Source organism: Lathyrus oleraceus, chromosome 7 (assembly GCF_024323335.1).
Source record: "Lathyrus oleraceus cultivar Zhongwan6 chromosome 7, CAAS_Psat_ZW6_1.0, whole genome shotgun sequence".
Lineage (NCBI taxonomy): Eukaryota > Viridiplantae > Streptophyta > Magnoliopsida > Fabales > Fabaceae > Lathyrus > Lathyrus oleraceus.
In genome coordinates this window covers 175,914,183-175,939,562 of record NC_066585.1, presented here as the reverse complement: position 1 = coordinate 175,939,562, position 25,380 = coordinate 175,914,183, and the positions used below count along the sequence as shown (strand labels likewise).

At 32.7% G+C, this 25,380-nt stretch overlaps 4 protein-coding genes across 6 annotated transcripts; all 4 read left to right on the top strand.

Moving 5' to 3' along the window:
- Nucleotides 1–2,151: 2,151 nt before the first annotated feature.
- Nucleotides 2,152–4,504, top strand: LOC127102729 (uncharacterized). The gene is made up of 3 exons (XM_051040072.1): nt 2,152–2,169; nt 2,844–3,301; nt 4,417–4,504. The coding sequence occupies exons 1-3, from the start codon at nt 2,152–2,154 to the stop codon at nt 4,502–4,504; spliced, it is 564 nt and encodes a 187-aa protein (XP_050896029.1).
- A 3,714-nt stretch (nt 4,505–8,218) lies between these two features.
- LOC127101434 (long chain base biosynthesis protein 1) lies at nt 8,219–19,676 on the top strand. Of its 3 annotated transcripts, none has more exons than XM_051038864.1 (10): nt 8,219–8,245; nt 15,964–16,242; nt 16,333–16,405; nt 16,482–16,614; nt 17,219–17,393; nt 17,829–17,969; nt 18,053–18,148; nt 18,728–18,869; nt 18,982–19,109; nt 19,190–19,676. In XM_051038864.1, exons 4-10 carry the CDS (start codon nt 16,565–16,567, stop codon nt 19,364–19,366), a joined length of 909 nt encoding a protein of 302 aa, XP_050894821.1. In that variant the 5' UTR covers nt 8,219–8,245; nt 15,964–16,242; nt 16,333–16,405; nt 16,482–16,564; the 3' UTR covers nt 19,367–19,676. The 3 variants fall into 3 exon arrangements, with proteins under 3 accessions (XP_050894821.1, XP_050894820.1, XP_050894822.1); XM_051038863.1 differs by lacking the exon at nt 8,219–8,245 and adding an exon at nt 12,343–12,370; XM_051038865.1 differs by lacking the exons at nt 8,219–8,245; nt 16,482–16,614 and adding an exon at nt 12,343–12,370.
- On the top strand, nt 12,209–24,418 carry LOC127102728 (uncharacterized). The gene is made up of 4 exons (XM_051040071.1): nt 12,209–12,315; nt 12,585–12,717; nt 14,773–15,810; nt 24,368–24,418. The coding sequence occupies exons 1-3, from the start codon at nt 12,209–12,211 to the stop codon at nt 15,760–15,762; spliced, it is 1,230 nt and encodes a 409-aa protein (XP_050896028.1). The 3' UTR covers nt 15,763–15,810; nt 24,368–24,418.
- Nucleotides 23,189–25,246, top strand: LOC127102727 (uncharacterized). Its single transcript, XM_051040069.1, has 2 exons — nt 23,189–24,111; nt 25,159–25,246. The coding sequence occupies exons 1-2, from the start codon at nt 23,189–23,191 to the stop codon at nt 25,244–25,246; spliced, it is 1,011 nt and encodes a 336-aa protein (XP_050896026.1).
- The last annotated feature ends 134 nt before the right edge of the window (nt 25,247–25,380 follow it).

The window sequence follows — 25,380 nt, the reverse complement described above, 5'->3', positions numbered from 1 at the left end:
ATGATGTGAATGCAATGCAGTGGCATGTCAATCAGGATTGCTGTATCTGCTTGAACATCTATCAGGTTGCACTGTCTGGAGAGAAATCAAGAGCACACCAAACAAAGGTCATGGGATGGGTCACGTTATCCTTAATATCAACCACCCATTTTGGTGGATTATGGTTTACACCTTATCAACACCCGAGTTTCATTGATATTAAGGATGCCTGATCGGATCAACCATGAATCAAGGGTTTGTCGCAAGTCACGAGCATGGAGTTTAGGTTAAGAACCACCCAAAAGGAGTGTACTAAGGTTTAAACCTGCCAAACATGTTCTACAAAAGGTTCCCATAGTCATAATCCCATCTTTCGGATATTATCAGAGGAACGACTACTCGTATTCCAACAATATTCTCAAGAAGAGACTCTTATGAGTGTAGTATCGCGTAACAATCGTATCAAATCTTACACTTGAACGACTTTTGCACTACGTCCTACAAATAGGCCAATATGGGTTTGGTAAACTAAGGTCCTTGGCTTCTTAGGTCTATATTGGAACAAGTAATGTCTAACCACAACTTACTTATGTGACATTATTGATCTCAACATGACCTCCACCAAGTGAATGGGCTTGCAAGTCAACTCGCTAAGGAATAACTCCACACAAGTTGACAGGACTATGCCATTCTCCTATCTTAAGTGCACTCGAGTTCGGGTATAGAACTCATCTCACAAAGATCACCAAGCAGCCATAGCCAGCCAACAGATACAGCAATGATATGTACACAATGCAATAAGGTGAAGCAGGTAAATAAATAACTGTACAAAAGCATGAACACCCAATAAACAAACAAACTACAAAAGCTAGGAGGGACTCGCTTAGGGAAGGTGGACCAGCAAGAGGTCAACTTCTTAGCGTCCCCAGTAGAGTCGCCAGCTGGCGCAACCTGAAAAATATAGTGCGCGAAAAAACAACCGGCGAAAGAAAAAGACAGAAGAGTCGCCACCGTGCGTTATTCATCCCGAAGGAGGGAAAGGAAACGCTCGAAGTAAACCTGAAAAAGGAAAGGACAAGACGGGGTCTCGCAACCAAATCTTGGGTTCGGGAGTCGGTTATGCGAAGGGAAGGTATTAGCACCCCTACGCATCCATAGTACTCTACGGGATCCACTTTTGTGGTTTTCGTCTAAAGGGTGTGGGTTTACCTAATGTGTTTATTTACTAAAAAGGTTAAGAGAAATGACTCGCGCGGATGTTGCATCCACTGCATACGTATCTCATCTGAATATGAGAATCAGAGTCTTCGTAGCTCGGCTGACCTATGGGTTGGGGGTAATTGTGCTCGCTAAGACATCGCGTCTTATGCCTACGTATCTCATCTGGAATGAGAATCAGAGCAAGCCGTAGTTCGGCTAACTACGGGGTTATGGATTGGGTTTTGGACGAACAACGTCACTACGCAATCTACCGGATGCTCGACCTTTGGAGACTTACTCGCCTGTAGTAGAAGGAGTAAACGTGTGTTATGGGTTTTAGGGTTTGGGATGCTCGAGGGCAAACAGGCAGTCCTTGACGAAGGAACCGCGCTACATGTGGGGATACGAATACAAAACACAAAACATGTATCTCAAAGTAAAATGCCACCAAGGGGCTCAAACATTGCCTCCTATCGAGGTCTTCAAGCTAAGAAAGCGATAAAGTACGAGAAAGGGAAAAAATTACCACACGTATAAAGATCCGAAGCTATAGCAGTTAAAGGAGCAAGAAACCCTGAAATCTCTCCAGCTGGACCGTCAAAGGAAATCAGTCAACACGAATAATCAGAATAAAACTTCAAGGGGTATCCCACAAATAAAGTGGGAAACCACGCGAGTGTCTCTGCAAAAGCCATATGAGCCCTCACAAAACTCGACAAAGGGTTAGACAAACAAGATGAGATCCAGGGAAAACAATGCCATGGCAACACAAAAACAGGTTAGAACAAAACAAAACAAAAAGCAGATACTGTCACGTTCGCGACTGCTTCGCCTAGCGAAGGCTTAGCGAAGCTTCGCTACAGGCTCGCCTAGCGAAGCGGCTAGCGAAGGCCTGCGGGTTTTGGATTCCTCCTTGATAACAGTTCGATCTCTATGATCCGAAACCCTGTGGTATCCATCTCATAAACGAAAATGATTAAAACATTCGAGGTATTGTTACACATATTTATACACAAACATAAACCCATGGGCAACACCTGATGTTACCTCATACATTCATAATATTCAAATTCGAGGCGTAAAGTAGTAGGAACAAAGGCATACCTGATGAGAGAGATCGATCGAACGGCGTGGCTGGATTTGTAAAGCTCTGTGAGGCGGAGGCAAAAGAGCGTGTGAATCGGAGTGAACTTCTCAGAGCTGCCTGAAGGTTGCTGCAGAGTAATTCCTAGGTCTCCTCCTCTCAAGATCTTTCTCCCGTGGTTCTCCCAGTGTAACTCCTCTACTGAAACTTCAGTATTTATAGACTGATTTCGTGGGTAATGGGCTTGGAATGAGGTCAACTAAGGCCCAAAGCTTCCTGATTTTTTCTGAAATGCGCGCCCTTCGCCTAGCGAGCATGACAGCTCAGCAGCAGATTCTTGCTTCTTCAAGTCTGGCAATTTGCACGGTGAATAGGCCCCAATTAGACCTGTTGGTAGTACCTCAAGTCTATTCCTTACGTTGACTGACCGTCTAAGTAGAACCCACAAAGTGTCCTGGATGATGTTCGAGCTTCTTGGAGCTAATTCTGATTGACGCGATGCAATATGGCATGAAATGCTAAATGACCTAAAAAGTGAATGCATGAATGAGGAGGGCAAATTTTGGGGTGTTACACGAAGGTCTGGTTCATTCGGAGAATCCATACTTATAATGAAGCTGCGGGGAATGTTGTTGCACCTAGGGTTGGATTTGGTTTGGGTTCGGAGTTGCGGCGCGCAGGGGTTTTCGTTAAAGTTGTAAAGGTCGGTGAGAAGGGGAATGCGGCGGAATTGTGGTTGAAGAGGGAGATGATGAGTGGAGAGGTTGGTTGGTTGGTTTTGGTTTCGGATGATCGGGAATTTGCGGATATGTTGAGGAAGGTTAGGGAAGTGAATTTGAAGACTGTTTTTGTTGGAGATTATTGGGATAGGGATTTGGGGAAGAATGCTGATTTGTGGCTTCCTTGGAATGTTGTTGAGAATGGAAAGCTTGAGAGAATGGGTTTAATGGGAAAAACAGAGGGTTTGGATGATGAACTGGAAGGAGATCAGGATTTGGACTATAGTGAATATGTAACAGAGGAAGAACTGTATGAAAGGTTTTAAATAATTGTCTGCATCGTGTTCTCTTTAAGACTCTCACGATTTTGGTCAGTAATGTGTTCTCTTTGAAGCTCTTGCGATTTTGGTCTGTACGGATTGTAAATATGTAGATGCACTATTTTCTTTGTTTTGAATGACTTATAAGTTTTTAGATTTGTGTCTTAATAGTTTTTTTTACATATCTTATATCTTATACCTGTTGCTATAGATTTGTGTATTAAGGGTTCATGTATTGGTTACATTTGTTGAAGCTTATGAGAAACAAATTGATCTTGTTTGAATATGACAATCACTAAGTTTGTTGAATTGAAGATGGACAATGAGAGTAGATTTAAGGGGAAGAAGTCAAGACCAAAGTTTGTCTCAGTCTTCGAATTCCATTGAGTGCCAAAACATTGTTGGTGTTGATTCCGAAAAGAGAAAGACATCGATGGTGATGACTCTGGTATAAAAAGATTTAAGCCGGGAACTTTTATTTGATTGGGCTACTGATTTATTTAGAAATTTTCACAATATTTTTCTACCCCGCTAACAATACTATTCTTCGTTACAAACCTTATTATAAGGAGCATGTTGCTTTTAAATAAGGGTAATGCTAATCAGGACTCTCTTGGCCCAAGTTATATATATATATATATATATATATATATATATATATATATATATATATATATATATATATATATATATATATATATATATATATATATATATATATATATATATATATATATATATATATATATATATATATATATATATATATATATATATATATATATATATATAAATTAAAAATTTTAATTAATTTTTTCAATACATAATTTTTATAAATGAATTTCTTAATTTGTGTCCGCATAAGGTAGGAGCAAAAGTGGTTTGAAAATCTTAATACATGACAAAAAAGAATACATCATATTCGACTACTACAAATAGTTGTTAAACTTTGTTAGTTAGGATACTTGATTGATATCAAATGAATATCGTTGATCATTGGTATGAAAATCAAATGGTTTGATTTTACAAAATATTTTAGTTTATGCTTCATAGTACATTTTCCATATTCGAAAAAATACTATACAATTTAACATATTTCTTCGTGCTGTTGTAGGATGGAAAAAGATGTTATGAACTTTAGTATTGTTTCAATGATGATGTTCAATGTTTTACAGTTTAATTTAAGAGATACTATTGGATAAGTTGACATGTTATCTTTTGAGTTTTATAATATCTACGTACTATTATATGTTTTATTTATGTTACTTTTCTTTTTATAAATGAATCACAATTGTAAGATTATATTAGTGTATGTTTGTAGTTCTCTATGTATTAACGGTCTTAAAATATAAATTCAAAGTTCGGGTTTGTTACAAGTATGTATAAAACGGTGTGCAAATAACCACTCCCTAGAAAAATTCCATACCATTGGGCCACAATCCACACGAGCAAGCCCAAATTATCATCTGTAACAAAAAAAAAAGCTCCTATCGCATTAAAAAAAAGCGATTCTTCTTTGTCGATACGAAGAGAAGCATGCATTCTCTGTTTTTCCACAACGCAAACTCTGTCAACTTAACTTCTTCACTTCTTTTCCCAAATAATCACAAACTCTGCTCAAAACCCCATTTCCAATCCTCCATCAAAATCAATACACCAATCCCTAAACACGTCCCTAACAAAAAGGTTATAATCCTCTGGGACCTCGATAACAAACCTCCACGTGGACCTCCATACGACGCCGCACTCTCTCTCAAAACCCTCGCCGAACGCTTCGGCGACGTCGTTTCAATCTCCGCTTACACAAAACGACACTCCTTCTTCAATCTCCCTCAATGGAATACCAACCAAAACCCTAACCCTAATTCGATTCCCTGTCGTGTCTGCGGTCACGAATGTAAATCAATTTTCGATCTCAAAATTCATTTCAAGAGAGTTCATCTGTACCAGCGTAAGAAGTTAAGGGAAAAATTGAAATCCATTAAGTTGAGTCGGTCGAAGGTCTGGTTCGTTCGGAGAATCCATACTTATAATGAAGCTGCGGGGAATGTTGTTGCACCTAGGGTTGGATTTGGTTTGGGTTCGGAGTTACAGCGCACAGGGGTTTTCGTTAAAGTTGTGAAGGTCGGTGAGAAGGGGAATGCGGCGGATTTGTGGTTGGAGAGGGAGATGATGAGTGGAGAGGTTGGTTGGTTGGTTATGGTTTCGGATGATCGGGAATTTGCAGAGATGTTGAGGAAGGTTAGGGAGGTCAATTTGAAGACTGTTGTTGTTGGAGATTATTGGGATAGGGATTTGGGGAAGAATGCTGATTTGTGGCTTCCTTGGAATGTTGTTGAGAATGGAAAGCTTGAGGGAATGGGTTTAATGGGAAGAACAGAGGGTTCGGATGATGAAGTGGAAGGAGATCAGGATTTGGACTATGGTGAATATGTAACAGAGGAAGAACTGTATGAAAGGTTTTAAATAATTGTCTGCATCGTGTTCTTTTTAAGACTCTCACGATTTTGGTCAGTAATGTGTTCTCTTAGAAGCTCTTGCGATTTTGGTCTATACGAATTGTAAATATGTAGACGCACTATTTTCTTTGTTTTGAATGACTTATAAGTTTTTAGATTTGTGTCTTCATAGTTTTTTTTTACATATCTTATATCTTATACATGTTATTATAGATTTGTGTATTAAGGGTTCATGTATTGGTTACATTTGTTGAAGCTTATGAGAAACAAATTGATCTTGTTTGAATATGACAATCACTAAGTTTGTTGAATTGAAGATGGACAACGAGAGTAGATTTAAGGGGAAGAAGTCAAGACCAAAGTTTGTCTCAGTCTCCGAATTCCATTGAGTGCCAAAACATTGTTGGTGTTGATTCCGAAAAGAGAAATACATCGATGGTGATGACTCTGGTATAAAAAGATTTAAGCCAGGAACTTTTATTCGATTGGGCTACTGATTTATTTAGAAATTTTCACAACATTTTTCTACCCCGCTAACAATACTATTCTTCGTTACAAACCTTATTATAAGGAGCATGTTGCTTTTAAATAAGGGTAATGCTAATCAGGATTCTCTTGGCCCAAGTTATATATATATATATATATATATATATATATATATATATATATATATATATATATATATATATATATATATATATATATATATATATATATATATATATATATATATATATATATATATATATATATATATATAAAATTTTTAATTAATTTTTTCAATACAATTTTTTATAAATGAATTTCTTAATTTGTGTCCGCATAAGGTAGGAGCAAAAGTGGTTTGAAAATCTTAATACATGACAAAAAAGAATACATCATATTCGACTACTACAAATAGTTGTTAAACTTTGTTAGTTAGGATACTTGATTGATATCAAATGAATATCGTTGATCATTGGTATGAAAATCAAATGGTTTGATTTTACAAAATATTTTAGTTTATGCTCCATAGTACATTTTGCATATTCGAAAAAATACTATACAATTTAACATATTTCTTCGTGCTGTTGTAGGAGGGAAAAAGATGTTATGAACTTTAGTATTGTTTCAATGATGATGTTCAATGTTTTACAGTTTAATTTAAGAGATACTATTGGATAAGTTGACATGTTATCTTTTGAGTTTTATAATAATTACGTACTATTATATGTTTTATTTATGTTACTTTTCTTTTTATAAATGAATCACAATTGTAAGATTATATTAGTGTATGTTTGTAGTTCTCTATGTATTAACGGTCTTAAAATATAAATTCAAAGTTCGGGTTTGTTACTAGTATGTATAAAACGGTGTGCAAATAACCACTCCCTAGAAAAATTCCATACCATTGGGCCACAATCCACACGAGCAAGCCCAAATTATCATCCGTAACAAAAAAAAATAACTCCTATCGCATTACAAAAAAAGCGACTCTTCTTCGTTGATACGAAGAGAAGCATGCATTCTCTGTTTTTCCACAGCGCAAACTCTGTCAACTTAACTTCTTCACTTCTTTTCCCAAATAATCACAAACTCTGCTAAAAACCCCGTTTCCAATCCTCCATCAAAATCAATACACCAATCCCCAAACACGTCCCTAACAAAAAGGTTATAATCCTCTGGGACCTCGACAACAAACCTCCACGTGGACCTCCATACGACGCCGCACTCTCTCTCAAAACCCTCGCCGAACGCTTCGGCGACGTCGTTTCAATCTCCGCTTACACAAAACGACACTCCTTTTTCAATCTCCCTCAATGGAATACCAACCAAAACCCTAACCCTAATTCGATTCCCTGCCGTGTCTGCGGTCACGAATGTAAATCAATTTTCGATCTCAAAATTCATTTCAAGAGAGTTCATCTGTACCAGCGTAAGAAGTTAAGGGAAAAATTGAAATCCATTAAGTTGAGCCGGTCGAAGGTCTGGTTCGTTCGGAGAATCCATACTTATAATGAAGCTGCGGGAAATATTGTTGCGCCTAGGGTTGGATTTGGTTTGGGTTCGGAGTTGCGGCGCACATGGGTTTTCGTTAAAGTTGTGAAGGTTGGTGAGAAGGGGAATGCGGCGGATTTGTGGTTGGAGAGGGAGATGATGAGTGGAGAGGTTGGTTGGTTGGTTTTGGTTTCGGATGATCGGGAATTTGCGGAAATGTTGAGGAAGGTTAGGGAAGCGAATTTGAAGACTGTTGTTGTTGGAGATTATTGGGATAGGGATTTGGGGAAGAATGCTGATTTGTGGCTTCCTTGGAATGTTGTTGCGAATGGAAAGGTTGAGGGAATGGGTTTAATGGGAAGAACAGAGGGTTCAGATGATAAATTGGAAGGAGATCAGAATCTGGGCTATGATGAATATGTAACAGAGGAAGAGCTATTAGATGATGAAAGGTTTTAAATAAGGGTCGCATTGTGTTATATTTAAGGCAATCGCGATTCTGGTCAGGTTGTAAATTTGTAGATGCAGTGTTTTCTTTGTTTTGAATGACTTATAAGTTTTTAGATTTGTGTCTTAATAGCTTTTTGTTTTTACATATCTTATACCTGTTGCTATAGATTTGTGTCTTAAGGATTCATGTATTGGTTACATTTGTTGAAGCTTATGAGAAACAAATTGATCTTGTTTGAATATGACAATCACTAAGTTTGTTGAATTGAAGATGGACAATGAGAGTAGATTTAAGGGGAAGAAGTCAAGACCAAAGTTTGTCTCAATCTCCGAATTCCATTGAGTGCCATGACATTGTTGGTGTTGATTCCGAAAAGAGAAAGACATCGATGGTGATGACTCTGGTATAAAAAGATTTAGGGTAATGATAACTTGTGCCCCAAGGGCATAAGTTAAGAGATGAATATAGAAATAAATTTTTGATAATTGGATATTGAATTTATTAGAATTTTATATTTAATAATTTTATTTATTTTTTCAATACAAATTTTCTATTTTTGATTTCTTAACATGTGCTCTTGGGGTACAAGTTAGCATTACCCAAAGATTTAATCCGGGAACTTTTATTCCATTGGGCTACTGTTTTATTTAGAAAATTTCACAAGACATTTTTCTACCCCGCCAACAATACTATTCTTCGTTACAAACCTTATTATAAGGAGCACGTTGCTTTTAAACGAGGGTAACGTTAATTAGTATCCTATCCTCTTGGCACAAGTTAAATATGTAATTAAAGTTTTTAATTAATTTTTTTAATATAAATTTTTATAAATGAATTTTTTAATTTGTGTTTCGGACACAAATTAGTATTATCCTTTAAATAAGAGGGAAACATATATGGTTCTATGTTTTGATAGTTAAAAGTTAAAATTAGTTAAAAGTTTAAATTTAATCGATAATTCCATCTACAATATTTGGAGTGGATAAAAAAATCGATAATTCAAATTAAAAGAAATAAAAAAATTGATTGTTTTTTGTTTGTTTTAAAAATCGAACTAAATCAAATAAAAATAAAAGTGGTTTGGTTCAATTCTTAATTTTAATTTTTAAAAAATTTCAAATCGTTAAACCGAAATAATAATTATAAATATTTACTTTTTATTTAATCCTCGGTAAAATTAACCTTCAAATATAAAAAATAAAAATTATAAGTTAGAGCTAAAATCAAACTTCAAATATAAAAAATAAAAATTATAAACTAGAGAAACTTTTCAACAAACTATTACTCGGGTTATCTTTGTTTCTCTCGACAATATCATTTTGTTTATAGATTATGGTTGTTTTATGTTCAAGTTTTTTTGATTAGTTTTTATTTTTTATATTTTTTTTCTTCATCAGCAATTTTGAATTTAGTTTGTTACACGATAGTTTTAATGTGTTTTTTAAAATGTGATACATGTTAATAATTCTCATATTAATCATATTAAGTGTCAACTTTTATATTCATTTGTTAATTTATTTCATGATACAGTCATGTTTCGTATGAATTATATATTATATGAAATGTCTTATTTGAAAAAATAATAATATAAAATACACCAAAAAATATAATAATAGAAAATACACATATAAATATAATATTTAAAAAAATATTCTAAAAAATTGATCAACCAAATCAAATTGATTATTTTATAAAAATATAAAAACTATCGATGGATATATTATCGGTTCTGACGATTAATTTAACCCGTTCAAATCGAAAAAGATAACACAATAAGTTAAAAATGAGATAAAGGTGAAATAATTCATTGCCCGACAAATGATGGATATTAGTATTACGGAGGTTGGACCTGTAAATACTGTGCAAATAATGGTAGATAATGTATCAGTTTGTAAGCAGAAATAGTCTCAATTGTAATCTTATTTTTAGCAGCTCACAGAATTGACCTCCATTTTAAAATTCTTTAGTTGTGATCTCTTTCGGTATATTTTGATTTTATTTAAAAAAGAGTGACGATATATGTTTTAATAATGTAACATAAGACCTCATGATGCATAATCATTCAAATAGATTATTTTCATTTGTCATCTAAATTATTAAAATGAATAATTTCCAAAGTTGAAAATAATTTTTTAAAGACTTGTTTGAAATTTAGGACTATTTATTTCAGTCTTTGTAAAATAATTTTGTGTTACATTTTTTTGTTTTAAAAAATTTTTAAATGATAAATTAGATTAAATAGTTTTTCTTAAAATATTACTCTAAGTATTTTATTCTTTTGCTTTAAAAAATTTTAAATTTTTTATAAATCATGTAAATTTGAATTTATTAAGAATATTTTTTTATAAAAGCTATTTATAAAATATATATTTTTAAAATAGTTTGTAATTTTCACTATGTTTTAATCTTTAATAATATAAAATTGATATTTTAATTTAAAATATGATTTTTTTAAAGAATTTTAAAATTATTTTAGAAAAATTATGGTCTTTTATGCTAAATTGATATGCTAAAACAAATCTCTTAATAAGTGTTAATAGTCCCATATCATTTTGTTATATGTTACGTTATGATAAATATATTAAATCGTTATTATAAATATATTAAACATTACCATTTAGTCTATGAACTTGAGAGTCAATTAAAAAAGAAAATTTTTTAATTTAAACATCATAACGTAATTATTTGTCATCCATCGATGGTATTTTTATGAACGGGCAAAAAATGGAAAGAAATTTAATCTCAATTATTAAATCATCTTTCTTGCAAACAGGTAGAATTTCTCAAAAGAAAAGAAGAGCAGATTTTAGTGTATAAATATCAAATTATTCAAAATATGTAATATATTTCAAAACTATATGCATTATATACCATTATGTGTTTTATTTATGTTACTTTTATTTTTTACTTTTATTTTTTGGATAAATGAATCACAATTGTAAGATTATATTAATGTATATGTTTGTAGTTCTCTACGTATTAACGGTCTTAAAATATAAATTCAAAGTTCGGGTTTGTTACTAGTATGTATAAAACGGTGTGCAAATAACCACTCCCTAGAAAAATTCCATACCATTGGGCCACAATCCACACGAGCAAGCCCAAATTATCATCCGTAACAAAAAAAAAAGCTCCTATCGCATTTAAAAAAAAGCATTCTTCTTCGTCGATACGAAGAGAAGCATGCATTCTCTGTTTTTCCACAGCGCAAACGTAACAACACTACACTCTCTCAACTTAACTTCTTCACTTCTTTTCCCAAATAATCACAAACTCTGCTCAAAACCCCGTTTCCAATCCTCCATCAAAATCAATACACCAATCCCCAAACACGTCCCTAACAAAAAGGTTATAATCCTCTGGGACCTCGACAACAAACCTCCACGTGGACCTCCATACGACGCCACACTCTCTCTCAAAACCCTCGCTGAACGCTTCGGCGACGTCGTTTCAACCTCCGCTTACACAAAACGACACTCCTTCTTCAATCTCCCTCAATGGAATACCAACCAAAACCCTAACCCTAATTCGATTCCCTGCCGTGTCTGCGGTCACGAATGTAAATCAATTTTCGATCTCAAAATTCATTTCAAGAGAGTTCATCTGTACCAGCGTAAGAAGTTAAGGGAAAAATTGAAATCCATTAAGTTGAGCCGGTCGAAGGTCTGGTTCGTTCGGAGAATCCATACTTATAATGAAGCTGCGGGGAATGTTGTTGCACCTAGGGTTGGATTTGGTTTGGGTTCGGAGTTGTGGCGCGCAGGGGTTTTCGTTAAAGTTGTGAAGGTCGGTGAGAAGGGGAATCCGGCGAATTTGTGGTTGGAGAGGGAGATGATGAGTGGAGAGGTTGGTTGGTTGGTTTTGGTTTCGGATGATCGGGAATTTGCGGAGATGTTGAGGAAGGTTAGGGAGGTCAATTTGAAGATCGTTGTTGTTGGAGATTATTGGGATAGGGATTTGGGGAAGAATGTTGATTTGTGCTTCCTTGGAATGTTGTTGAGAATGGAAAGGTTGAGGGAATGGGTTTAATGGGAAGAACAGAGGGTTCAGATGATAAATTGGAAGGAGATCAGAATCTGGGCTATGATGAATATGTAACAGAGGAAGAGCTATTAGATGATGAAAGGTTTTAAATAAGGGTCGCATTGTGTTATATTTAAGGCAATCGCGATTCTGGTCAGGTTGTAAATTTGTAGATGCAGTGTTTTCTTTGTTTTGAATGACTTATAAGTTTTTAGATTTGTGTCTTAATAGCTTTTTGTTTTTACATATCTTATACCTGTTGCTATAGATTTGTGTCTTAAGGATTCATGTATTGGTTACATTTGTTGAAGCTTATGAGAAACAAATTGATCTTGTTTGAATATGACAATCACTAAGTTTGTTGAATTGAAGATGGACAATGAGAGTAGATTTAAGGGGAAGAAGTCAAGACCAAAGTTTGTCTCAATCTCCGAATTCCATTGAGTGCCATGACATTGTTGGTGTTGATTCCGAAAAGAGAAAGACATCGATGGTGATGACTCTGGTATAAAAAGATTTAGGGTAATGATAACTTGTGCCCCAAGGGCATAAGTTAAGAGATGAATATAGAAATAAATTTTTGATAATTGGATATTGAATTTATTAGAATTTTATATTTAATAATTTTATTTATTTTTTCAATACAAATTTTCTATTTTTTGATTTCTTAACATGTGCTCTTGGGGTACAAGTTAGCATTACCCAAAGATTTAATCCGGGAACTTTTATTCCATTGGGCTACTGTTTTATTTAGAAAATTTCACAAGACATTTTTCTACTCCGCCAACAATACTATTCTTCGTTACAAACCTTATTATAAGGAGCACGTTGCTTTTAAACGAGGGTAACGTTAATTAGTATCCTATCCTCTTGGCACAAGTTAAATATGTAATTAAAGTTTTTAATTAATTTTTTTAATATAAATTTTTATAAATGAATTTTTTAATTTGTGTTTCGGACACAAATTAGTATTATCCTTTAAATAAGAGGGAAACATATATGGTTCTATGTTTTGATAGTTAAAAGTTAAAATTAGTTAAAAGTTTAAATTTAATCGATAATTCAATCTACAATATTTGGAGTGGATAAAAAAATCGATAATTCAAATTAAAAGAAATAAAAAAATTGATTGTTTTTTGTTTGTTTTAAAAATCGAACTAAATCAAATAAAAATAAAAGTGGTTTGGTTCAATTCTTAATTTTAATTTTTAAAAATTTTCAAATCGTTAAACCGAAATAATAATTATAAATATTTACTTTTTATTTAATCCTCGGTAAAATTAACCTTCAAATATAAAAAATAAAAATTATAAGTTAGAGCTAAAATCAAACTTCAAATATAAAAAATAAAAATTATAAACTAGAGAAACTTTTCAACAAACTATTACTCGGGTTATCTTTGTTTCTCTCGACAATATCATTTCTTTATAGATTATGGTTGTTTTATGTTCAAGTTTTTTTCATTAGTTTTTATTTTTTATATTTTTTTTCTTCATCAGCAATTTTGAATTTAGTTTGTTACACGATAGTTTTAATGTGTTTTTTAAAATGTGACACATGTTAATAATTCTCATATTAATCATATTAAGTGTCAACTTTTATATTCAATTGTTAATTTATTTCATGATACAGTCATGTTTCGTATGAATTATATATTATATGAAATGTCTTATTTGAAAAAATAATAATATAAAATACACCAAAAAATATAATAATAGAAAATACACATATAAATATAATATTTAAAAAAATATTCTAAAAAATTGATCAACCAAATCAAATTGATTATTTTATAAAAATATAAAAACTATCGATGGATATATTATCGGTTCTGACGATTAATTTAACCCGTTCAAATCGAAAAAGATAACACAATAAGTTAAAAATGAGATAAAGGTGAAATAATTCATTGCCCGACAAATGATGGATATTAGTATTACGGAGGTTGGACCTGTAAATATTGTGCAAATAATGGTAGATAATGTATCAGTTTGTAAGCAGAAATAGTCTCAATTGTAATCTTATTTTTAGCAGCTCACAGAATTGACCTCCATTTTAAAATTCTTTAGTTGTGATCCCTTTCGATATGTTTTGATTTTATTTAAAAAAGAGTGACGATATATGTTTTAATAATGTAACATAAGACCTCATGATGCATAATCATTCAAATAGATTATTTTCATTTGTCATCTAAATTATTAAAATGAATAATTTCCAAAGTTGAAAATAATTTTTTTAAAGACTTGTTTGAAATTTAGGACTATTTATTTCACTCTTTGTAAAATAATTTTGTGTTACATTTTTTTGTTTTAAAAATTTTTTAAATGATAAATTAGATTAAATAGTTTTTCTTAAAATATTACTCTAAGTATTTTATTCTTTTGCTTTAAAAAATTTTAAAATTTTTAAAAATCATGTAAATTTGAATTTATTAAGAATATTTTTGTATAAAAGCTATTTATAGAATATATATTTTTAAAATAGTTTGTAATTTTCACTATATTTTAATCTTTAATAATATAAAATTGATATTTTAATTTAAAATATGATTTTTTTAAAGAATTTTAAAGCATTCTTCTTCGTTGAGAGGAAGAGAAACATGCCTTCTCTGTTTTTCCACAGCGCAAACGTAACAACACTACAGTCTCTCAACTTAACTTCTTCACTTCTTTTCCCAAATAATCAGAAACTCTGCTCAAAACCCCGTTTCCAATCCTCCATCAAAATCAATACACCAATCCCCAAACACGTCCCTAACAAAAAGGTTATAATCCTCTGGGACCTCGACAACAAACCTCCACGTGGACCTCCATACGACGCCGCACTCTCTCTCAAAACCCTCGCCGAACGCTTCGGCGACGTCGTTTCAATCTCCGCTTACACAAAACGACACTCCTTCTTCAATCTCCCTCAATGGAATACCAACCAAAACCCTAACCCTAATTCGATTCCCTGCCGTGTCTGCGGTCACGAATGTAAATCAATTTTCGATCTCAAAATTCATTTCAAGAGAGTTCATCTGTACCAGCGTAAGAAGTTAAGGGAAAAATTGAAATCCATTAAGTTGAGCCGGTCGAAGGTCTGGTTCGTTCGGAGAATCCATACTTATAATGAAGCTGCGGGAAATGTTGTTGCGCCTAGGGTTGGATTTGGTTTGGGTTCGGAGTTGCGGCGCGCAGGGGTTTTCGTTAAAGTTGTGAAGGTTGGTGAGAAGGGGAATGCGGCGGATTTGTGGTTGGAGAGGGAGATGATGAGTGGAGAGGTTGGTTGGTTGGTTTTGGTTTCGGATGATCGGGAATTTGCGGAGATGTTGAGGAAGGTTAGGGAAGCGAATTTGAAGACTGTTGTTGTTGGAGATTATTGGGATAGGGATTTGGGGAAGAATGCTGATTTGTGGCTTCCTTGGAATGTTGTTGAGAATGGAAAGGTTGAGGGAATGGGTTTAATGGGAAGAACAGAGGGTTCGGATGATGAATTGGAAGGAGATCAGAATCTGGGCTATGATGAATATGTAACAGAGGAAGAACTATTAGATGATGAAAGGTTTTAAATAACTGATGCATTGTGTTATATTTAAGGCAATCGCGATTCTGGTCAGGTTGTAAATTTGTAGATGCACTGTTTTCTTTGTTTTGAATGACTTATAAGTTTTTAGATTTGTGTCTTAGTAGCTTTTTGTTTTTACATATCTTATACCTCTTGCTATAGATTTGTGTCTTAAGGATTCATGTATTGGTTACATTTGTTGCAGCTTATGAGAAACAAATTGATCTTGTTTGAATATGACAATCACTAAGTTTGTAGAATTGAAGATGGACAATGAGAGTAGATTTAAGGGGAAGAAGTCAAGACCAAAGTTTGTCTCAGTCTCCGAATTCCATTGAGTGCCATGACATTGTTGGTGTTGATTCCGAAAAGAGAAAGACATCGATGGTGATGACTCTGGTATAAAAAGATTTAGGGTAATGATAACGTTGTAAATTTTGCCTCAGCAAACTATCTTGGGCTTATAGGTCATCAGAAGTTACTTGTAAGGAAATATTCCCATAGAAATAAATTATTTCTTTTCCTTTTGGGCACTGATCTGATGCATTGACTCTATGTTTACTTTATCTCGCAGGACTCATGTTCATCTGCTTTAGAGAAATATGGCGTTGGTTCTTGTGGTCCCCGTGGGTTTTATGGAACAATTGGTAAGGTTCAGTCTTAAAGTTTGTTTTTGAGGAAAAGCATCTTCCCTTTCCCTTATGATACTTTTCCTTTGCCCAGATGTCCATCTTGATTGTGAAGCGAGAATAGCAAAATTTTTAGGAACACCTGATTCAATTCTGTACTCTTATGGACTTTCGACCATGTTCAGTGCTATTCCCGCATTCTCTAAAAAAGGAGATATAATTGTGGCGTAAGTATGCATAGCTTGTCTTTTAATATCTACTGTGCAATCTTGTTAAATTTTTCCTCAGCTTTTTTGTCCGATGACATTATATTGGCCAATGGGCATTGATAGCCAGATACCACATATAGAATTATTTGGATTGTTTTATAATATTGCTTTTACTTCTTTATTGAATAAACCATCAATTTAGTCCCTAAACTGTAACTCTATTCAATTTAGTCTATAAACTCTAACTCTATTCAATTTAGTCTTTAAACTAAAATATAATTAGTCCCAAAATAATATGAAATCCATCAATTTATCCCCGAACATCCTAATAGCAGAGATTAAATTGACGGACTTTATATACTTTAGGGGCTACTTATTATAATTATATAGTTTAGGGACTAAATTGGAGAGAAAGTGATAGTTTAGAGACTAAATTGATGATTTATCCCTTCTTTATTAGAATGATGCAAATAATGATCCGATTTCTTCTCCATCCACTTTATTTTTCTAGATGTATTAAAATATTGTCACTTAGCACATGTTGATCATCGAAGGCGTTGTTTATATAAGCCTGTTGTTTCAAAGGTTCAAGCTTCATACATAAGTTTATTCCTTTTAACAGAGACGAGGGAGTCCACTGGGGAATACAAAATGGCCTTTATCTTTCTAGAAGCACAGTCGTATATTTTAAGCACAATGACATGGATTCTTTAAGTAAAACTTTAGAGAACATTACTTCCAAATATAAGGGGACAAAAAATTTGAGGCGATATATTGTCGTTGAAGCTCTCTACCAGGTAGATCTCGTTTTTCATTTATGTTTTTTTGTTAGCTTTACATATCTATACCATGTTTCCAATGAACACTTATAACCTTTAGGTTTAAAAGCAATCAGCTTTACTAATTGCTTGCTTCTTCTTGCAACTTGCAGTATCGGTAAATTGTGCTATATGAACTACTATTTCTGTTAAGATAGTACAGTATTTAACAAATGAAATTTTAATATGTATATATATCTGGATTGAAATAAAACTTTGAGCCTGTTGGTGTCTATTACAGTTTGTTCCTTAAAAGACTATTGTTACTTACCCTGGTTTTCTCAACCATTGAGTTGTAATAGTTATTTTTTCTGTTGACATACTAACACCTTTTATGATCATATGCCTTACTTGCAAGCAAACAAAAATTGCTTGTCAGTAACTATTGACATATGTTTCCTTGAATTTTTTCAGAATTCTGGCCAAATAGCACCCTTAGATGAGATCATTAAATTGAAGGAAAAATATCGTTTTCGTATTTTATTGGATGAGGGCAACTCGTTTGGTGTACTTGGAAGTTCTGGAAGAGGTCTCACCGAACACTATGGAGTACCAGTATGTACTGAAAAATTCTGTTTGGGCGTGGGTATATATTCAAAACCGTAATGCTATTTATGATTTTTGGTTGTGTGCTGCAGGTTGAGAAATTAGATCTTATAACTGCTGCTATGGGACATGCATTGGCCACAGAAGGAGGATTCTGCACCGGAAGTGCAAGAGTTATTGATCATCAAGTATGGTAGTGTTATCTATGATACTTAATTATAACCATCTTGGATTTCCATGTATGCTGAAACATAAGAGAGGAAATGTTCTAAATGTGGAAACTAAGAATTTATTTCCTCTAGACTCAACAAGTAATAAAGATAAGTCGCCTTTGGTGGTTCATAATATAAGCAACTTATAATTAATGTACTATACTTAATGCTATTATTCAATTAAGCGTAGCATAGATAAAGATGTTGAGTTGGATATGTGGTAAGACTAGACATGATAGAATTATAAATGATAACATTAGAGAGAGAATTGAGATAACACCTATCACGGAAAAGATGATGGAAACAGACTTGGTGATTTTGATAAGTAGAGAGAAGACCTGAAGATTTTGTAGTAAGGAAGCTAAAACTGATGAGCAATAGTCAGAAATCACCAGAGGCATAGGAAGACTTAGAAAAACGATAAGAGAAACTATTGAGTTGGATAAAAACATGATATATGATAGAACATTATGGCGTTGTCTAATACTTTTAGCTTACCCTACTTTATGAGATAAGGCTAGGTTGTTGATTCAATTAATGTTTCAACAATGACAGCGGTTGAGTAGTTCTGGCTATGTCTTTTCTGCTTCTTTGCCTCCATATCTTGCAAGTGCTGCAATTACAGCTATTGATGTCCTTGATGAAAATCCCAATCTGTTAACAAAATTGAAGAACAACATTGCTGTGTTATGGAAAGGTAGGCTTTGATCTCACTGCTATTTTCGTGAACGGAACTGTATTGCAGTAGTGTCCATGAGTTCGCTTGTGCACAACAGTCTGAATTACTGTTTATTTATTGGCTACTGCAGGGCTGTCGAGAATACCAAGCTTCACAATCGCAAGTCATCCAGAGTCACCAATTGTTTATTTGAGATTAAAGCAGTCAACAGGTTCTTTGAAAGATGACCTACAACTGCTTGAAAATATTGCCGAGCGAGTAAGAAATGCAGTTCTTTTTTGATTGAACAATGTTCATTATTTTCAATTTTGTTGGTACTTAATATCGCGTATTCACAGACTTTGAAAGAAGATTCTGTATTTGTGGCGGCTTCAAGAAGATCAACATTGGACAAGTGTAAATTGCCTGTAGGAATTAGATTGTTTGTTTCTGCAGGGCATGAAGAGTCTGATCTTCACAAAGCATCTGAATCATTGGAAAGGGTTGCCGCAATAGTCCTTGGCGGTCGTAATTGAAAGTTGTACTGTACACCTCTCTTTCTTTTCATGTTCCAAAATGTCAATTCTATTCAACTCTTAGCCGAGAAATTTTGAAATCCAGGCAGATAAATGAAGTTCTGTAGTTGGTAATTTATGTAATATTTTCCGGGCTAGCTTAGGGTAACAATTTTTTTGGGAATGCTATTCTTTGATATGCGTTGAGTGGTGGAATAAGGATTTAAGTTTCTAATCATCATCTGGGAAATGCTTATAAATTATATTAGGCTTAATTTTCTTTTTGTGTTGACTCCTTGTATATCAATTTCAATGTTACATTATTATTTCACTGGTTAGTTGTTCATCAAGATTGCTGAAGGTTTAAATTATTGTGTGCAAACCTAGTCAACTTTCCCTAATATGTAAGTCAACTTTCCCTAATATGTAAGTCAACTTTCTCTTATTTTTATTTAATTGTATTTTTGGTCTCCTATTTTATCACACCGACTAAAATGATCTCATTAGAACTGAATATTTTGATTCTGCGGTTATCACATTTGTTGCAATTTTGGTCCAACCTGTATTTTTAACCCCTAAAATGGTGTTTTTTGATGCAAAACTTGTGGTTTAGTGTCTCAATCAATTGTAAATTTGAAGGGAAGAAGATACCTCTTTTAGTGCATAATAAAATCATCTTTGTTATGCTTAAAAAAATACTATTTAGGGAGGAAAATTATGGGTTAGTACCAAAATTGCAATAAATGTGATAATTAAGAGACAAAAAGTTCGAGAGACTATTTTCTTGTGTATGATGAAAATAGGGTTTGGTTGAACTTGTACGAATGATTAAATTTTTGGAAGACATTTTAGAAAATTTCACAAGACATTTTTCTACCCCGCCAACAATACTATTCTTCGTTACAAACCTTATTATAAGGAGCACGTTGCTTTTAATCGAGGGTAACGTTAATTAGTATCCTATCCTCTTGGCACAAGTTAAATATGTAATTAAAGTTTTTAATTAATTTTTTTAGTATAAATTTTTATAAATGAATTTTTTAATTTGTGTTTCAGACACAAATTAGTATTATCCTTTAAATAAGAGGGAAACATATATGGTTCTATGTTTTGATAGTTAAAAGTTAAAATTAGTTAAAAGTTTAAATTTAATCGATAATTCAATCTACAATATTTGGAGTGGATAAAAAAATCGATAATTCAAATTAAAAGAAATAAAAAAATTGATTGTTTTTTGTTTGTTTTAAAAATCGAACTAAATCAAATAAAAATAAAAGTGGTTTGGTTCAATTCTTAATTTTAATTTTTAAAAATTTTCAAATCGTTAAACCGAAATAATAATTATAAATATTTACTTTTTATTTAATCCTCGATAAAATTAACCTTCAAATATAAAAAATAAAAATTATAAGTTAGAGCTAAAATCAAACTTCAAATATAAAAATAAAAATTATAAATTAGAGAAATTTTTCAACAAACTATTACTCGGGTTATCTTTGTTTCTCTTGACAATATCATTTTTTATAGATTATGGTTGTTTTATGTTCAAGTTTTTTTCATTAGTTTTTATTTTTTATATTTTTTTTCTTCATCAACAATTTTGAATTTAGTTTGTTACACGATAGTTTTAATGTGTTTTTTAAAATGTGAAACATGTTAATAATTCTCATATTAATCATATTAAGTGTCAACTTTTATATTCAATTGTTAATTTATTTCATGATACAGTCATGTTTCGTATGGATTATATATTATATGAAATGTCTTATTTGAAAAAATAATAATATAAAATATACCAAAAAATATAATAATAGAAAATACACATATAATTTTCATCATTTATTTCGTGCACTTACAAGTAATTAATTTTACTATCACTATAATTTTATGTCGAACTTATGTCATGAAAATACATGTTTGAATTTTTAATCATAAATCTTACATTACAATTGATAGATGAATAACGTTTAATTTTTGAAAAAAATCATGGAAGCTGTCAACAATCAAAGAGGATGAATTTTTTTTTTACATGGTTATGGAGGGACAGGTAAAACTTTCATGTGGAGAACTTTGTCAAGTGCATTGCGTTCGTAGAAAAAAAATGTTATTAATGTTGTTTCAAGTGGGATATCTTCGTTATCATTTCTAGGTGGAAGGATAACTCATTCAAAATTTAAAATACCCGTGCCAACACTTGACAACTCTACTTGCAACATTGAGAAAGAAGATGAACATTCATAATTATTGGAAGCAAATGATTTGATAATATGGGATGAAACACCTATGTGTCATAAAAACTACTTTGAGACTTTGGATAAAACCCTTAAAAATGTCATGAGATGTGATGGTCTTGAGAATACAATATTTGGTGGCAAAATAGTTATTTTTGGAGGCGATTTTAGACAGATTCTACCTGTTGTTCCGAGAGGAGGTCGTTCTGATATTATCCATGCTTCAATTGGAAATTGTTGATAACACATATCCCAATCAGTTGGAAAATTACAAAAAGAAAGAATTCTTACAACACAAAGTTATTATTGCTTTAACCATTGAAGTAATGGATAAAATCAATCTTTATGTATTAGACTTGATTTTAGGTAAAATGCATTAACTTACATTAATTTATACATATTACAATACTATATATCAAATTATGTTATTAGTGTTTTAATATTTTAATTTTATACAATTTTTTAGGAGAAGAGAAAGAGTATATGAGTTCCGATTCAATTGATAGAACAGAAGCCAATTATAATCAAGCTTACGAAGTTCTAACTCCATAATTTCTTAGTTCTTTGAGAACATCAGGTCTACCAAATTATAGTATCAAATTGAAAGTTGGAACCCCTATTATGCTAATGAGAAATTTGAATTAGGCTGAGGGGTTGTGTAATGGAACAATAACAATTGTGACAAGGTTAACAAATCACGTCGTTGAGGCAAAAATTATGTCCGAAGAGAACATTGGTAACATAATTTACATTCCCTGAATGACTACGTCACCTTTTGATTCACCATGACATTCAAGTTGATTAAGAGAGAATTTTCGATCATTGTGTCATATACACAATGATAATAAATAAGTCTCAAGGTCAATCACTTACTAGTGTGACATTGTATTTTCCTACACTTGTTTTTAGTCATGGTCAATTGTATGTTGCAATTTCAAGAGTTAGGAGCAAAAGTGGTTTGAAAATCTTAATACATGACAAAAAAGAATACATCATATTCGACTACTACAAATAGTTGTTAAACTTTGTTAGTTAGGATACTTGATTGATATCAAATGAATATCGTTGATCATTGGTATGAAAATCAAATGGTTTGATTTTACAAAATATTTTAGTTTATGCTTCATAGTACATTTTGCATATTCGAAAAAATACTATACAATTTAACATATTTCTTCGTGCTGTTGTAGGATGGAAAAAGATGTTATGAACTTTAGTATTGTTTCAATGATGATGTTCAATGTTTTACAGTTTAATTTAAGATATACTATTGGATAAGTTGACATGTTATCTTTTGAATTTTATAATAATTACGTACTATTATATGTTTTATTTATGTTACTTTTCTTTTTATAAATGAATCACAATTGTAAGATTATATTAGTGTATGTTTGTAGTTCTCTATGTATTAACGGTCTTAAAATATAAATTCAAAGTTCGGGTTTGTTACTAGTATGTATAAAACGGTGTGCAAATAACCACTCCCTAGAAAAATTCCATACCATTGGGCCACAATCCACACGAGCAAGCCCAAATTATCATCCGTAACAAAAAAAAAAGCTCCTATCGCATTAAAAAAAAACGATTCTTCTTCGTCGATACGAAGAGAAGCATGCATTCTCTGTTTTTCCACAGCGCAAACTCTGTCAACTTAACTTCTTCACTTCTTTTCCCAAATAATCACAAACTCTGCTCAAAACCCCGTTTCCAATCCTCCATCAAAATCAATACACCAATCCCCAAACACGTCCCTAACAAAAAGGTTATAATCCTCTGGGACCTCGACAACAAACCTCCACGTGGACCTCCATACGACGCCGCACTCTCTCTCAAAACCCTCGCCGAACGCTTCGGCGACATTGTTTCAATCTCCGCTTACACAAAACGACACTCCTTCTTCAATCTCCCTCAATGGAATACCAACCAAAACCCTAACCCTAATTCGATTCCCTGCCGTGTCTGCGGTCACGAATGTAAATCAATTTTCGACCTCAAAATTCATTTCAAGAGAGTTCATCTGTACCAGTGTAAGAAGTTAAGGGAAAAATTGAAATCCATTAACTTGAGCCGGTCGAAGGTCTGGTTCGTTCGGAGAATCCATACTTATAATGAAGCTGCAGGGAATGTTGTTGCACCTAGGGTTGGATTTGGTTTGGGTTCGGAGTTGCGGCGCGCAGGGGTTTTCGTTAAAGTTGTGAAGGTCAGTAAGAAGGGGAATGCGACGGATTTGTGGTTGGAGAGGGAGATGATGAGTGGAGAGGTTGGTTGGTTGGTTATGGTTTCGGATGATCGGGAATTTGCAGAGATGTTGAGGAAGGTTAGGGAGGTCAATTTGAAGACTGTTGTTTTTGGAGATTATTGGGATAGGGATTTGGGGAAGAATGCTGATTTGTGGCTTCCTTGGAATGTTGTTGAGAATGGAAAGCTTGAGGGAATGGGTTTAATGGGAAGAACAGAGGGTTCGGATGATGAACTGGAAGGAGATCAGGATTTGGACTATGGTGAATATGTAATAGAGGAAGAACTGTATGAAAGGTTTTAAATAATTGTCTGCATCGTGTTCTCTTTAAGACTCTCACGATTTTGGTCAGTAATGTGTTCTCTTTGAAGCTCTTGCGATTTTGGTCTGTACGAATTGTAAATATGTAGATGCACTATTTTCTTTGTTTTGAATGACTTATAAGTTTTTAGATTTGTGTCTTAATAGTTTTTTTTTACATATCTTATATCTTATACCTGTTGCTATAGATTTGTGTATTAAGGGTTCATGTATTGGTTACATTTGTTGAAGCTTATGAGAAACAAATTGATCTTGTTTGAATATGACAATCACTAAGTTTGTTGAATTGAAGATGGACAATGAGAGTAGATTTAAGGGGAAGAAGTCAAGACCAAAGTTTGTCTCAGTCTCCGAATTCCATTGAGTGCCAAAACATTGTTGGTGTTGATTCCGAAAAGAGAAAGACATCGATGGTGATGACTCTGGTATAAAAAGATTTAAGCCGGGAACTTTTATTCGATTGGGCTACTGATTTATTTAGAAACTTTCACAAAAAATTTCTACCCCGCTAACAATACTATTCTTCGTTACAAACCTTATTATAAGGAGCATGTTGCTTTTAAATAAGGGTAATGCTAATCAGGATTCTCTTGGCCCAAGTTATATATATATATATATATATATATATATATATATATATATATATATATATATATATATATATATATATATATATATATATATATATATATATATATATAATTAAAATTTTGAATTAATTTTTTCAATACAAATTTTTTATAAATGAATTTCTTAATTTGTGTCCGCATAAGGTAGGAGCAAAAGTGGTTTGAAAATCTTAATACATGACAAAAAAGAATACATCATATTCGACTACTACAAATAGTTGTTAAACTTTGTTAGTTAGGATACTTGATTGATATCAAATGAATATCGTTGATCATTGGTATGAAAATCAAATGGTTTGATTTTACAAAATATTTTAGTTTATGCTTCATAGTATATTTTGCATATTCGAAAAAATACTATACAATTTAACATATTTCTTCGTGCTGTTGTAGGATGGAAAAAGATGTTATGAACTTTAGTATTGTTTCAATGATGATGTTCAATGTTTTACAGTTTAATTTAAGAGATACTATTGGATAAGTTGACATGTTATCTTTTGAGTTTTATAATAATTACGTACTCTTATGTGTTTTATTTATGTTACTTTTCTTTTTATAAATGAATCACAATTGTAAGATTATATTAGTGTATGTTTGTAGTTCTCTATGTATTAA

Coding starts and splice junctions, on each gene's coding strand:
- LOC127102727 (XM_051040069.1), top strand. CDS start 23,189: ATGCATTCTCTGTTTTTCCACAGCGCAAACTCTGTCAACTTAACTTCT. Junction 24,112..25,158: donor GAGGAAGAACTGTATGAAAG/GTTTTAAATAAT, acceptor GTGCTGTTGTAG/GATGGAAAAAGATGTTATGA.
- LOC127102729 (XM_051040072.1), top strand. Junction 3,302..4,416: donor GAGGAAGAACTGTATGAAAG/GTTTTAAATAAT, acceptor GTGCTGTTGTAG/GATGGAAAAAGATGTTATGA.
- LOC127102728 (XM_051040071.1), top strand. CDS start 12,209: ATGGGTTTAATGGGAAGAACAGAGGGTTCAGATGATAAATTGGAAGGA. Junction 12,316..12,584: donor GAGCTATTAGATGATGAAAG/GTTTTAAATAAG, acceptor GTTGAATTGAAG/ATGGACAATGAGAGTAGATT. Junction 12,718..14,772: donor CATCGATGGTGATGACTCTG/GTATAAAAAGAT, acceptor ATTTTTTTAAAG/AATTTTAAAGCATTCTTCTT.
- LOC127101434 (XM_051038864.1), top strand. CDS start 16,565: ATGTTCAGTGCTATTCCCGCATTCTCTAAAAAAGGAGATATAATTGTG. Junction 18,870..18,981: donor CATTGCTGTGTTATGGAAAG/GTAGGCTTTGAT, acceptor TGGCTACTGCAG/GGCTGTCGAGAATACCAAGC. Junction 19,110..19,189: donor TTGAAAATATTGCCGAGCGA/GTAAGAAATGCA, acceptor GCGTATTCACAG/ACTTTGAAAGAAGATTCTGT.